The 14,044-nt window shown below is 38.2% G+C and overlaps 1 protein-coding gene across 1 annotated transcript; it reads left to right on the top strand.

Annotated features, from left to right (window-relative positions):
• Positions 1-4,447: 4,447 nt before the first annotated feature.
• On the top strand, positions 4,448-13,990 carry LOC117805321 (CMP-N-acetylneuraminate-beta-galactosamide-alpha-2,3-sialyltransferase 1-like). Its single transcript, XM_034674004.1, has 6 exons — positions 4,448-4,778; positions 8,818-9,014; positions 9,121-9,288; positions 10,190-10,226; positions 10,324-10,443; positions 11,776-13,990. Exons 1-6 carry the CDS (start codon positions 4,548-4,550, stop codon positions 11,941-11,943), a joined length of 921 nt encoding a protein of 306 aa, XP_034529895.1. The 5' UTR covers positions 4,448-4,547; the 3' UTR covers positions 11,944-13,990.
• Positions 13,991-14,044: the final 54 nt, after the last annotated feature.

Raw genomic sequence — 14,044 nt, 5'->3', positions numbered from 1 at the left:
TTTGCTAACAATAGCGTTGTCGCGCCATGTTGTGTGTGTGTGTGCGCGCGTATGTGTGCGTATGTGTTAAAATGTGACTGACTGTAGGCATAAGAGTAGAGTGAATGTGTATTTTGGGTTATTTTATTTTGGTACAGATGCACATTTTCAGTTAAGCCATGTTTTGTTTATATGGAATTTGTTATATTGATTGGATGCTTGTGTTTTTATTTTACTTTAGACTGAATGCTTGATATTATTTATTGTCATTTAAGTTACACTTTTTATTATTTTCTTTGTGAGACTGTTTAGTATGAAGTATGGAGTATGAATTTAATGCACTGTAGTCAGAGAGATAACAGATGTACTGTGACTGAATGATTTGCAATTGTGTCAGAAATAAACCAGCTCCAGCCTGAGCAAGACGCTAACTTTCGTCCTCTCCTTATCAATCCACAGAGCGGTTTATGTTTTGGCTACACAGTGTTCCCTAGCCTGTGTAACCCTTGCTGCCGGTCCAGATTTCCCCTAGGTCTGGTGCCGGTAACAGTGAGATGGTCCCTCTCCATCTAAGTGTCTTAGGTCTCTCTGTCCTTCTTTTTCCCTGTCCCTTTGTATATCCTTATGTAATCTTTCTTTTACTTTCTCTTATTTTTTTTTGGCCCACCTGGGTGTGCACGCCCTCTTTTACAGAACATGATATTAGCTGTCAATAAAAGATAGGCCAGAGTTCTAAGAGGGAAGGTGATGGTCGCATGCACACAGTCACAAGCACAGAAGAAAAATGTTAATAGAATAGAATAAATTGCATTAATATTTGACAGTTTGTGACAAACATGACACAAACCAGAAATATATATGCAGACAAGAGTAAAGAGAAAAAAAGAAGAAGAAAAAAGAAAAGAAGAGAAGAAAGAAAAAAAAACAAAAAAAAAAAAACATAAAGTGAGTTTTATATTTAATGCAGTAAAACAATTTCATCTGAATAATCGGACTAGAGACTCTGTTTAAGTTTTATTTCCGGAAAGATAATCAAAAACTGTCATCAGTATTTTATATGTAAAATCATACAGGTAGACAAAGTGTCCTGCCAGTCTCTCCACCCTCGCAGAAGACGAGAGAATTTATCAGCATTTTTGAAATGCTTAAACATGATATTCAGGGTTGATGTAAATACTTGAGTTATACAATTTGACTTAGCTGCAGTTGTTTAATGGAAAAAAATAAGCGGTGAAATGTCCACTGTCCCCTGCTTAAAATATAAAAAAATAGTGTCTAGTTTGTGTGTGTGCATGTACATTGATACATAGTGTATATTCAACTGCCTTTTCTTTTGGTAATTACATTCCTTTTTTAAACAAGCAGTGAAACCCTAAAACAGTAAGGCACAGACATTCAACAGGCTGATGTTTGGCAGAAATGAATAGAATGGTCACCATCTAAACAAACTTTCTGACACATCTTGATATTTCTCAAATATGGGTTTGCTGTTCAACAGATTAGATAAAAAATTGAACATAAAATAGCACACAACTCTAAGCGAGACTGTCTATGACTGTCTCTCTACTATTTGTTTAGAATGCAGAAGGATACCCAACCCTTTGGATCCACAAGTGATGCTGGCTTGCCCTTTTTATTACCTGTTGTGTATAAAAAAAAGTAAGTTAGTACAAAACAAACAAAATGTGCTAAAACTAAATGCTCCAGAAGAAATTTGAATACATTAAAGAATACATATTTATATATTTGCATTTATCAATTTAAACACTTTTAACTGCAGGGAACCCATAGATGGTTTGTTATTCAGGCACTTAAGCCTGAACTGTTGATGCTGCACTTTTGACAGTGCGTAATGATGTGGACAAACTGGTGATCGGATGATTCGCAGCAAACAACTGAAGCAACTGTGTTAGGTAATCTTCCCAGTAACCTTTCTGTTGGCATTTTCCTCAAACATGTAACTCAAAGCTCACACTGTTGAGTGGATTGTTTGCTTTGTGTCTGTTTTCTTTGTCAACTATTCCCAGCTCCTTGGGTATTTGAACAACCCTACTATATTTTGCTATCATTATACCACTTGATGTCCTCTTTTCTCGGCTGGTGTCTGGTCTGACATTAACCACCAATCTTGTGATCCAGTAAAAAAACACGGACACAAGGCGTTCCTTTTCTTTTATGGGCATTTATTTGGCACATCTGTGCCTTTGAGCATGCCGTGCGAACTCATTGGCCGCATTAACTGAAAGGGAGTAATATTAATTTCTGGCTTCCCAGGCCTTTCAATAGCTTCCTCCTCTCTGCCACTGGACAGTCTAGAGTCAGTGGCTGAGAGGAGGTTGATGGACAAACCGTGAGCCATCCTGGACAACCCCTCTCACCCTCTCCATGAGGAGCTGTGGCTGATGGGGAGCTCGTTCAGTCAACGCATCATCCCACCACGGTGCAAGACTGAACGCTTCAGGCGCTCCTTTGTGCCCACCGCCATCAGACTGTTAAACAGTAACAGAGGCCACTTGATTGTACCTATGTCTGGGTTGCTGCAACAAATTAATTTCCTCCCCGGGGATCAATAAAGTAATATCTTATCTTGTCTTAACCTTGCTGCATGGCAAGCATGAGCTGCATCTCACTAAGATTCGCCCCTTTCTCATGTTCTGGAACCTTCCCTCAGCTATGGATTATTTCACACTTTAACAAATTCTTAACAATTTATATACTAAACAGCTAAATATTTTAACCTTAAATTAATCTACTTTTTACCTTAAATTATTATATGAGTTGAAATTAATTCGATTAATAAACTTAAATGACTGGCAGCTATAAATCTAAAGTTTTGTGCTCTCCAAATAAATTAAGATTAATATTATGAATGTTGTCTACCAATGCTATTAGAAATGAATGATTTTTGTCAAATTGGCAACAGGAAGAAGTTAAGTTGTAAACAGTCCACCAGATTGACTTGATGTGTGATCTGGTTAGAATCATTTCAGGCATTTTTATTGACATGGACTTTTTTGTCCACTAACAATTTCAAATACACTTTTTGTTGCTGAAGCACAAGGAATTCAGAAACTGAAGAAGTTCACATTGGTAATGATTACACACAAGGGGCAGGCTGCCAGCCCTCCTACAGGTGTTGCACCTACTGTTGGTGTCACTGTGGAACAGGATCACTGAGAGTCGAGTCGTGTTCGTCTTTCCTTGCAAGTCTGTTTGAAATTGAATCTCCTTTCAGGTAAGAAAAAAGTCTTTCTTTTGAAAAAATCTACAGAATAATACTGTAATTCTATTGACTTATAACAAATATTGACATAGCCTGGTGTACAGTTTTTAAAAACTGGTGTACAGTTTTTACAGAGTAAGTCCTGACTCAGTCTTACCAGTAAATGTGAACATTGTTGTTATTACTAAGCTGTTGATCACTTTAAAAAACACCTTGTCAATTGATATTACAGAATAAGAAATCATGACATAATAAATATGACAATAAAAAAAATAGACATGTTATTCATACAATAAAAGTGACATCTTATGCTTTCTGTAAGTTTGTTGAATATTACACTCTGATTCACTGAAGGATTGGCAGCCTTTTTGACACTAAACAAGCGCAAATGAGACAAATAGACGCTGCAGAGCAAATAGCGTCTCTGTGTGTCAGTGTTGTTTGGATAATTTTTTGAAATCCATCATGCATTTATTAAGAAGTCATTATCTGTTGTATGCTTCCCTGGTACTTTCACCATGATGAACTTAGTTATCAGTCTAAATGTGTCTGATGTTTCACCAAACTGGAATAAATCAAGTTCTAAACGCAGAGCTTTTTACGGTAATAGCAGCAAAGACGTCAAACATCAAATATTAAACAGACATCCCCCGGTTGTGTCTTTGTCACTAACGCACACCGGGGTAAAAATCCTCAATGAAGATGAGACAGATGCATGGAGGCAGGGAGAGCTGGTTCATAAAGCACACCTGCTGCAGGTAGAGACCAAGCAAACACTGAGCCCCTCAAATAATAACTCAGCCTGTCACAGGAATGAATCACTTTTATTTCTAAGGATTAGACGCACAGCAGGGAAAACATGGATTCTTAATGTCCGACGGTCCGCTACTAAAGTTTTCGTCTTGTCATAGTCTCGTCAACAAAATAAAAACATATGATCTATAGCTTATTAATACTACAAGGCTATTTGAGTATCTATAAATAACAACGTTGTCATAGTCACTTGTCCTGCCTGCTGTCCTTGCTTTTCACCCGTTCTCTCTGCGTGTTTTGCTGTTGAAAAGTGCCGATCAAGTGAGGACTTAGGTTTCTGTTTCAAGGAAGTGAAATTGATCACAAAACCGATGACGTACAGGGGCTGAGATTAAGGTTATTGGTCAAATTTGCGGGAAAGTTGTGGTAATTGTATAAAATTGCAAGGCCGTGCAGAAATCGCGCTGATTGGTTGAATTTGCGCTGATAGTTGCGATCGCGAAATCGCAACTTCCTGGAGGGACTGAGTTATGTTACATCTTGTAACCACAGATCTCCTCTGTTCTTCCTACAGGAGCTTTGTGATGCAAAGATGCCCATCAGACTGACACGAATCACATCCAGACCTGTGTTTTACCAGCTATGTACCCTTTGCATTGGTATGCTGTCTCTATACTCATTGACGATTACTTACCATTCCTCCTTCAGTGGCGGATGTTTGAAAGAGGTCGATTCAGTGTTTGGGGAGATGGTCAGTACTTCTCCTAAACCCTTTTTGTCAAAAAACGACACAGTGACCGAGGACGTTTTCAAGTGGTGGAAGGTAAATGCAACATATCTTTACAGACACAGCACCAATATTCCTTTCCTGTTTACTGTGGATTGTTAGATATCCTCACCATCTCTGAAAACTCTATTTTGTTTAATTTATTCCATTTTATTTATTCTATTTCGTTTTGCAGGTTGCAAACTTTGGCCTATGTCCCACTATTAAAAGTCTTTTAGTAGTGCTACCTGATCAGTTGCTAAATGTGTTCAAATTATGCTGTAGGTACCACCATCATGAGAAGACACTGTCCCACATCTGGTGGTGGACAGTAACAAAGTACATTTACTAAAGTACATTTTTGAGTATCTGTTCTTTAATTGAGTACTTAATTTTCGGGAATATCTATAGCGGCCCCTGCTGGCCAAGGTGGTCATCTTTGTTGTTTTGCTGCAGTCACTAGGATATGTATTTGAAAGAGACCAGCCTGCAATTTGTCTCTGATCACAGTTCTACAATGCTCAGTAAAATGTACACACGTTGAAGATGCAAAGCAATCAGAGGAAAATCGTGTATTCGGAAATTGTGGGCGTGGCAGACGTTCAAAGCTGGACTTTTTTTTTTAGCTACATGCACATAATTGTATATGCACATTAATGCCTCTTGCACCCATTTCCTTAACCCAACAGGAAGAGCGCCACCTTCAGTTTAATGTAAAAATTCACCCTCTTTACAGGGTACCTATTAAAGAGAACCCAGCCTCCAATTTTTGTCCCAATAAAGTTCTACGATGCCCAGTAGATAGTAGACACATTCAAGAGTCAAAGGGTAATAGAAGTATACATCCCACGTCAACAAAATCTTGTGGGCCTGGGAGTGTGATTCATCATGGCTTTCACTGTTTTTGGCACTGTGCAAAATCCTTTAGTATATTTAAACCTTAATATCTCTCACATGCAATGTTGGATCAGGACCAAAACTTACATGTATGATAAGTGTCCCAGGCTGAACGCATCTGTATGCAAATATTCACCTATATATTATAGGGCCCCCTACTGGCAACAGGAATTCACATGTGTTACTTTGTCATATAAAGCTTCTCCTCTTTTGAACATTTCTTTTTCAAATGTGCTCAGAAATGACCTTCACACCTTCATGAAGCATCACAGGTCAGACTTTGACATGTGATTGAAGGGTGTCTCTGGCGACGCCTAAAACTTTGATGTCTCGCCATAAAACAGGAATCATTTATAGCTCCTTCATACAATGTTTAATCTGTTTCAACATACTCATGATCAGGGTCCACCCCTCAACACATCTATGGGCTCATTTCTATACTACAGCCATAGTGCCACCTTATGGAAATATATGGTGCTGACCTAAGCATATAATCTCCTATCTATTTCAAATTTTACATATTTCGTCATGTTCCAAGCCTGACTTGTCTGCATAAAGATTTTGCTCATAGGAATAGTGCCACCTACTAGACATGAATGGTATATACTCTCATAAAGTGTTTTAAACATGCTTCTGATCACAATTGCTTTTATAACGATCCGTGACAAACAATCCTGCAGATAATTACTTCCTTCAATTCATAACCCCACCTACTGGTGAAAGTACTGCAATGCTTAAAGCTACAGTTGTATGCCCACTAGGGCTGTAAAAGCACATGTATTCGTACCAAACCGTTTCGGTACGGCCCTGCAGACGTGTACCGAAACAGTACAGCGCAGTCCTAAAGGTAATGCAAATCCAAGGTCCCCATAAGTGCCAAGCCCATCAGGTACGCTACAGACAACTTTCAGTTTCAGTTCAGTGACTTTCTCAATAAATACCTCAAAACAAGTTGTATTACCTGAGGTCAGTGAAATGCTGTAAGCTCAAACAGTGGTTACCTGTGATCATTGGTGTGTGTTAATGAGGAACGGTGTGTGTAAAGGTTGACTTATACTTCTGCGTCTCCCCTATGCAGCAGGGGCTAACGCGGACATGAGCCCCACATACTTGTGTGTTGATATGTCCATGTCACGCAGCACTTCTCCGCTGAAACGCATGAGGGCAGTGTGGTCTCTCTGATAGTCGGTCGCCTGCTTCCGGCCCCGCTACGATCTCTGTTTACTTTTCCACAGAGATTCAGAGCGTGTGATGTTAATCTACAGCTGATACATGTTGCTGTTTATCATACAGACATGATTACATGAAGAATAGAGAGGAGAAGATGAAATACACGGCCGATGTGCGGCCGATATCCGGGATCCCGGAAGTGCTGTGAATGCGGGAAAGACAATGCCGCCGAGCAGACCAAGCACAGCGCTTGCGGTCCGCGTCGATTCTACTTGTAGTTATATTTTGGAGGAGGTGCACGTCAGCTACGTGCTTAGGCCTCGGCGTAGGTACGGGAGCTACGAGGACCCCAGGGGTAGGGTACGCCGTTGATTCAACGCAGAAGTATAAATCAGCCTTTAATGTTAGTGAGGAGCTGTGTGTGTGTGTGTGTGTTTATGTGTGTGTATGTGTGTGTGTAGGTGTGTGTATGTGTGTGTGTGTCTGTGGCTGTATGGAGCAGAGAACGCACTGAGTACTCAGTAGATCGCTTCTTGCGAAAAAAAAAAAAATATCAAGCCTCTTGCAGGTTAGTGGAAAACAAAACTAGAATGAGCATCTAGGTAATAGATCTGTCATAAAGTCTTAATCCCCAAACCCGGTTTTAGCGGATAGGCTGGACGTTCCTGTCTGTGCATTTGTGTGCATATGTTTGTGTGTCATCCCAACTTCTCAGAGCACTAACATACAGCAGAAGCAGCAGGAGAGCCGGGCTGCATGTACACCAAAACGCTGTAAATTATGAGCTTAATTTGCTAAAAGCATGGTTTAAACTACAAGCTAACCCTAACCGACATTCAATGTCAGTTAACTACAACTGACAAAATCTACAAACTACAGCTGGAAAACTCTAATGAACTTCCTAAAAACACTATAAAGCTACAACTCTAAAATATTCATATATATACGTAATGTAATAACAATGTAACATACAATATTACCTATGCTAATGATTAAATCCAAATACTCACACAGTCACAACAGTTATCCTCAATCCGCACAATCTCTGAATCCAATTCACTCCCACAGTTTGTGGAATGTGGTGAGGTAGTTTATATAGGGTACAATGTCAGACGCACGGATGAAATACGTCACCATGAACTCAGCCAACCATCAGAAAAACTCTGTTGCAGTAGTCAGGTTTCAACCTGCAGATGGCAGTCTCTAAACACATTTTCAACACAATTTGAGGAATTTTAATACTTATGCTCAACGGCTGGGATCAAGACCCACATTGATTAACAGCACTACTAAATCCCTATATAAATATGTTTTCAGCTAGCAAAAAGTGGTTTGAGGTTTAGTTACACTTTAAGCGTAGTATTTATTATAAAGTGACTATTCTGGTATAGATATTGAACTGCTATGTGGTGAATAGACCTCTGACATTTACTCACCGAACTAAAAATCTGCTTGCATTTGGTGCTTGGAGGGGGTTCTCCATGATTCTGTTTAATCAATATTTTTTGCATAATACTTTTTAAGATTATATTTCATTTTAAATGTAAAAAAGTCTAAAAAATCTGAGCATGCTTACAAGCCACAACTGATAATGCTCCACTTTAGACAGTGTGTAAAAGTTCTTTAAGTTCCTAATAAGGGAAAACAAATTCTATGTGTTACTTATTTTCCCCTTACCGTACCGAAAACAGCTGAACTGAAGCTTCAAAATATGGTACTGAACCAAACTGATATTTTGGTGTACCGTTCCCCCCTAATGACCACGGTTTGAGCATAGGCCTAATTCACAGCAACACCTGCTGAATATCAGGCAGATCCTGCTTCATATCAAGCGGTTGCGAAAGATGTGCGAGGACCCGTTCATCGCCACTTGCGGCTTTATTTTATTATTGACCTCTACACTGACATCATGTGACATTGTGAATTACAGCTGTAAAGTAGTTCAATGGTCATGAGGCATGAATACTTGTAGTTGGTTGTTAAGTGTAGGATCAATAAAAATGCAATTAATATTCCTCCCTCTGTTTAGCCCATACAGGGTTCTAGGGAGAACTTTACTTACTTCAAGATGACAGTTGAGAAGACGTTTCAGATGATCCCCCCCTCTCTGGAAGTTATGAAACCCAGTCCTGGACGCTGCAGGACTTGTGCTGTGGTTGGTAATTCTGGTAACTTGAAAGGATCACATTATGGATCTCTGATCGACCATCATGATTTTGTGATAAGGTAATTCATCCATATGGCATTAAATAGGAAGATTGCTGTTACCTGTAAACAAATGCAGTAACATTAGTTTTTTACTTCATGATAAGTTTTCCCTTGTTTCATTTAGAATCAACAGAGGCGTTACCAAAGGCTTTGAAGAGGATGTTGGGACCAAAACAACTCATCGTGTATTGTATCCAGAAAGTGCACCTCGTGTGGAAAACACCACCTGTGTTTTGTTTTTTCCATTCAAAATACATGATTATGAGTGGCTTCGTACAGCTATGAGTCCAGAGTAAGTGTTCATTAACGCTGTTGTCTGTCAATCAATAAACAATGCCTGTAGACAAACCATTAACGGAAATAGTAAATTATAGTGGGCCCAAAACTGAACCTTGTGGTACCACCTTATGGATTTGTAACACATCTGAGGTAGCACCCTCTAACTGAACAGCTTTGGTTCTGCTTGTTAAACAGTTAGCAAACCACCCAACTTAGTCATGGATTATTGTTAAACTCTGGGATAGTGAAATACAGAGTGACGATCAGGTGGTCACCACAGAGGCTGAGATACGAGCTCAATCTGCTGAGTCACTCATTTATATTTTTTGAGCATACAGTGCCTTTGAGGTTATTGAGGAGAGTTTTCTGAACGGTCTTCGTGATTGTTTGGTAAATATCCCTATCAGCTACTTTTACAGCAGATAAAAAAGGTGCAATTAATATGTGATTAATCACGATTTCACTATGGACAATCATGCGATTGATCTTGCTTTGAAAATCAAGCGTTTGGCAGCCCTACTCTAAATTGAATCTAGCCATGTATAACAAAATAGCACATCCTAGCCCATCGTATTGATGGACACATGCTATACACTTGTTGGTATACACTTTTTCAGCTATGGAAACTGCACAAACACAAGTTATGTGTAATATGACAGCTGCAGTAACTCCTAAAAAAACAATCTGATGTTTATCAGGCCAAAATACAGACCAGAATTACCCAGCTAGCAGCAGGTGTCTACTGTTGAATAAGACTAATGGCATATTTGTTTAGGATAAGTTTCCAATCATGTGTGTTTACTTTTGTAAACTTTTGTTTTTTTTGCAATGACATATTTTTACCTGACAGACTTACATTACATACTACCATGTCACTTTATGCTGCATTTAATGTTTGATATCACCTCCATCAGGAATGTGAAGTCACCCAGAAGAATATACAAGGACAAGGTGGGTGTTTTAATCCTCAAAGCATCATGGTGTTGTGCATTCACTGCAGAACACATTTTTCAAGCGGCAGTTTAAGAGTAACTGTGACTTCCAACAGGTGATGATCCTCAGTCCAGCTTTCATGAAATATGTTTATGACGTGTGGCTGTACAAGAAGGACGGGTACGGGTCGACTGGCTTCATGACTGTGGTTCTCAGCTTGGTACTTTGTGATGAGGTAGGTCTAAATCACACATCAGTTTTTGCATGCTACCGACAGTTATTGGCAGTAAAAGAGCAACAAATCATGATTCTCCAGCAGAGGCATGGTCAGTGAAGATTGCCTGGCGATAAATACAAATTGCAAGATTAGAGTCGTACAATAAAATAGTAAAATCTTTTATATTGTAATTTAGCATTCTCACTAATATGTTAGTTGCACTGTGGCACAGCAAGTGCTTACGATTTACATATACCTTACCATTTGGGGAAAGCCTATGTTTCTTAATGAGTGTTACAAAAGAAGATACCTAAACCTAGCACAGAAAGTAAATTTGTGTTTGGTAGATAATTTGAAGCTGCATGAAGAACAGCTAAGCCTCTCTGAAATACTCAGGGGGTTTCAAAGACAGGTAAAAAAGTCAGAGCATTCTGAGCAATAAATCAAGTATGCACATGACAAACAGCCTCACAATTTACTGTTTCATATGAACATCATTGTCAACTGCCTAGCAAGTTTTTTTATGGCTGCAACCCACATACTCAGCTCTGCTGCTCATTCCACAAATGCATGTTCCATACACATTTTGCTCTATTTCAATAGTATAAACTTTATTGCCAGGAAGCATTGTTACATCAAAGAAATAATCTGATGTCCTTACTTTTTGTGCTGTGTTTAGTAATTTTAATGAGTATCTCGACGAGCTTACTCTGAATTAGCAAGAAAACTGGAAAAGGGAAACTGTTTTGCTGAAAAACAACACCTACCTTCTTAGTGTTATATTCACAAGTTAAAATGCTGGTATGTTACCTTGCTACTTTTTCTTCTCTAAAATACTGGAGGCAGTATCTTTTTGAAAGCTCTAATGCTTGAGTATCAGTAAACTTTTGTTTAATCCCTGTCATAGTTGTACTATAGTGACCTCTGCCCTTCACAATCTCTATACTGTTGGGTCTATTGAACTCAAAGCCAACCATCCCCATGACCTCATAGGGTTATGGTGGTGCAAGATATCACTTTTATTAATAAAATGTTCGTAATGGTGAAAATCTAGCTGATGAAATGGGTTTGGTGTTTGTTTCTTTTACATAAAGAAATAAAAAAAAGAAGTACATCTGTACTGATGCAAATAACAAGATAAAGAATGATATGTCATGTTCACACACTCACACTACACTCTACGCTGATAGGGTTAGGTTTCTTGCGCAAGAAAACATTGGCTTGTGGACAGCAGAACCAGGCCCTGACTTTCTGATTGTGAGACGAGTGACTCCACAGCTGAGCCACAGTTACCCCACGAGCAGATAACAAAAAGATGTTACTAATTATATTCTCTGTATGTGTTCCCAGGTCAGTGTGTTTGGGTTTGGAATAGACAACGATGGAAACTGGAGTCATTACTTTGAACGGTTCAAATATAATGGTCTAGGAACTGGACTTCATTCAGGAAAGGTTGAATATAGTATTTATCAACGACTACACGAGGAGAAGAAAATACAATTTTTCAAAGGACTGTAATTTTTGATTTCTTTCTTAGTCCGGTCTTTAATCTATCTGTCATTTCCATTGTTATAAATGCATTGTATATATATGAGTGTGTGCTTGTTTGAAGGACTTCTTTAACTTTCTGTTATTATTGTGTACACTCAAGTTAAACAACCTTTGCCACGCCCTTCCCCCTTCATCTTATTAGATTTGTGATAAGCAAAGTTCAATATTATGATAGTTGTTATGCAGGTGTGGCTGAAAGTAAAAGCAGTTTATTACTTGGGTATGTCTGTATAATTATGGTGTTGTGTAAGGTCGCTCTCTGACTGTCTTAAGAACAACTGTCCAGTTGTTCCTGTTAATGTGACGTACAGTTTTGCTTTTGTTCAGAAGTGAATAAGTGCTGAGAAAAACACGGACAGAATCTAGGCTCTCTTGACATGAACAGGAGCACGGTAGTGGTTCACAGTAAACTGTGAGGACACACGAAGAACTTTACACATTTTAGCTGGCTTCAAAATTATTAAAATGATACTTTTTTCAGACATTATAGGACCTTTACAGAAAGTTCCACACGCTAGCAAGACAGTGAACCTCTAAAATTATTCTTGTATTCATTCCTACAGATTTCTGATATTACCATCTAGATTAAATTACTTTTAAGCAAAGTATGGAAAGCGATAGGGGTGTAAATTCTAGATATACTATATTTGGGTTTTTAGTTAGTTTTGAATTCATGTGACAAACACAGCTTATAATTTGAGAGTGATGATGGGCAAAGAACACTGTCCACTTTATTTTACATTACATGGGGCAGATTGGCCAAGTGGGCATTTTGGAGAATCCCAGAATGCCCGGTGGTTCTGGGCAGCTGGCGGCCGCCATGCATGCCTCTCATTGTCAGTTTATTTTCTAGTTTGTGGATTTTGGGTTCCTACCTGTTATTTTTAAGGTGGAACAACTTAACTGTCATAAAGTGTTCCCCAAGACATAACTTAGGCAAAGTGCTGAATATGTGCTCATAAGTGTAGTTACATCATTAATTATAAAAACATGTATTTCAAATTAGGAGGAGTGTTTAAGAAATGAACCTCTCTCAAGTAACCAGCAGCTTACATCACACATTAGAACCAAGCTTTTTTCTGTATGGTTCAAATGTTTGCTACCTAGCCTTGCTGTATGTCAAATAGCCTGCAGAGAATGACTCCATTGATATGTAAATTAACAGAAGAATGTTGCAAGAAGGAAATCTTATTTTTGCCGTATTCAAGTACATAAGCTTCATTATCTGTATGTAAAGTTTATAATTAGGCTTTAAGTTATGGGTGAGAAAATACGTTTTCAAATCTTTCTACAGATGTGCAGAAGCAGCCAGGCTTTGGTGAGAAAATAAAACCATTATGATGTTACCTGACTGCACTGATAACACAATATTAGATTAAATAATGCCTCAAACTGACAGGGATCAACTTATACTTCCTAATAGATTATAAATTACACGAGTGATACAGGAAAGGAGACTGTGTCATAATAAAATAAATACTAACCTTGATGTGGAATTTGACTCAAATCATAACTTTCTTTCTATCTATCTCTATCATCTCAAAAAGCGCAACTTTTTCTCTCTGCGACACACTGAGACACAAATGCATGCTTTTATAACTTATCAGCTGAATTACTGTGAAGCACATGATAACAGTGTATGAACCAATACAGCTGTAAGGACAGTGTGTAGTGCTGAAATCTTTAAACAGAAGATGAAGACCTCTTCAGCATGGTTTATTTCATAAACTTAGTTTATTGAATTTATGTTGTAAAAATGTTTTCTATTTTATATGCGTCTTCATAACATCATATTTTTCTTTCCCTCTTCACAGTTATTTGTCTTTGTTTTATTATTAAATATTTGATCTCTGATCCGTATTTTGTCCAGATTTTATTTACCTCTGTTTATTTCACTGTATTTTATGTTGTATGTTGTCATTTATGTCAGTAGCATATAGCCCCGATGATAAATTGGGACAATAAAGTTTCTTTAATAACAACAATAAGAATAAGAATAAGAATAAGAATATTACAACTTTGATGGTGATCATTAGTATTAGTATTATTGTTTGTTACGGCTGTGTAA

Source organism: Notolabrus celidotus, chromosome 21 (genome assembly GCF_009762535.1).
Source record: "Notolabrus celidotus isolate fNotCel1 chromosome 21, fNotCel1.pri, whole genome shotgun sequence".
Classification (NCBI taxonomy): Eukaryota; Metazoa; Chordata; class Actinopteri; order Labriformes; family Labridae; genus Notolabrus; species Notolabrus celidotus.
Note: the sequence above shows the minus strand (reverse complement) of the source record. Positions and strands in the feature narration are given on the sequence as shown.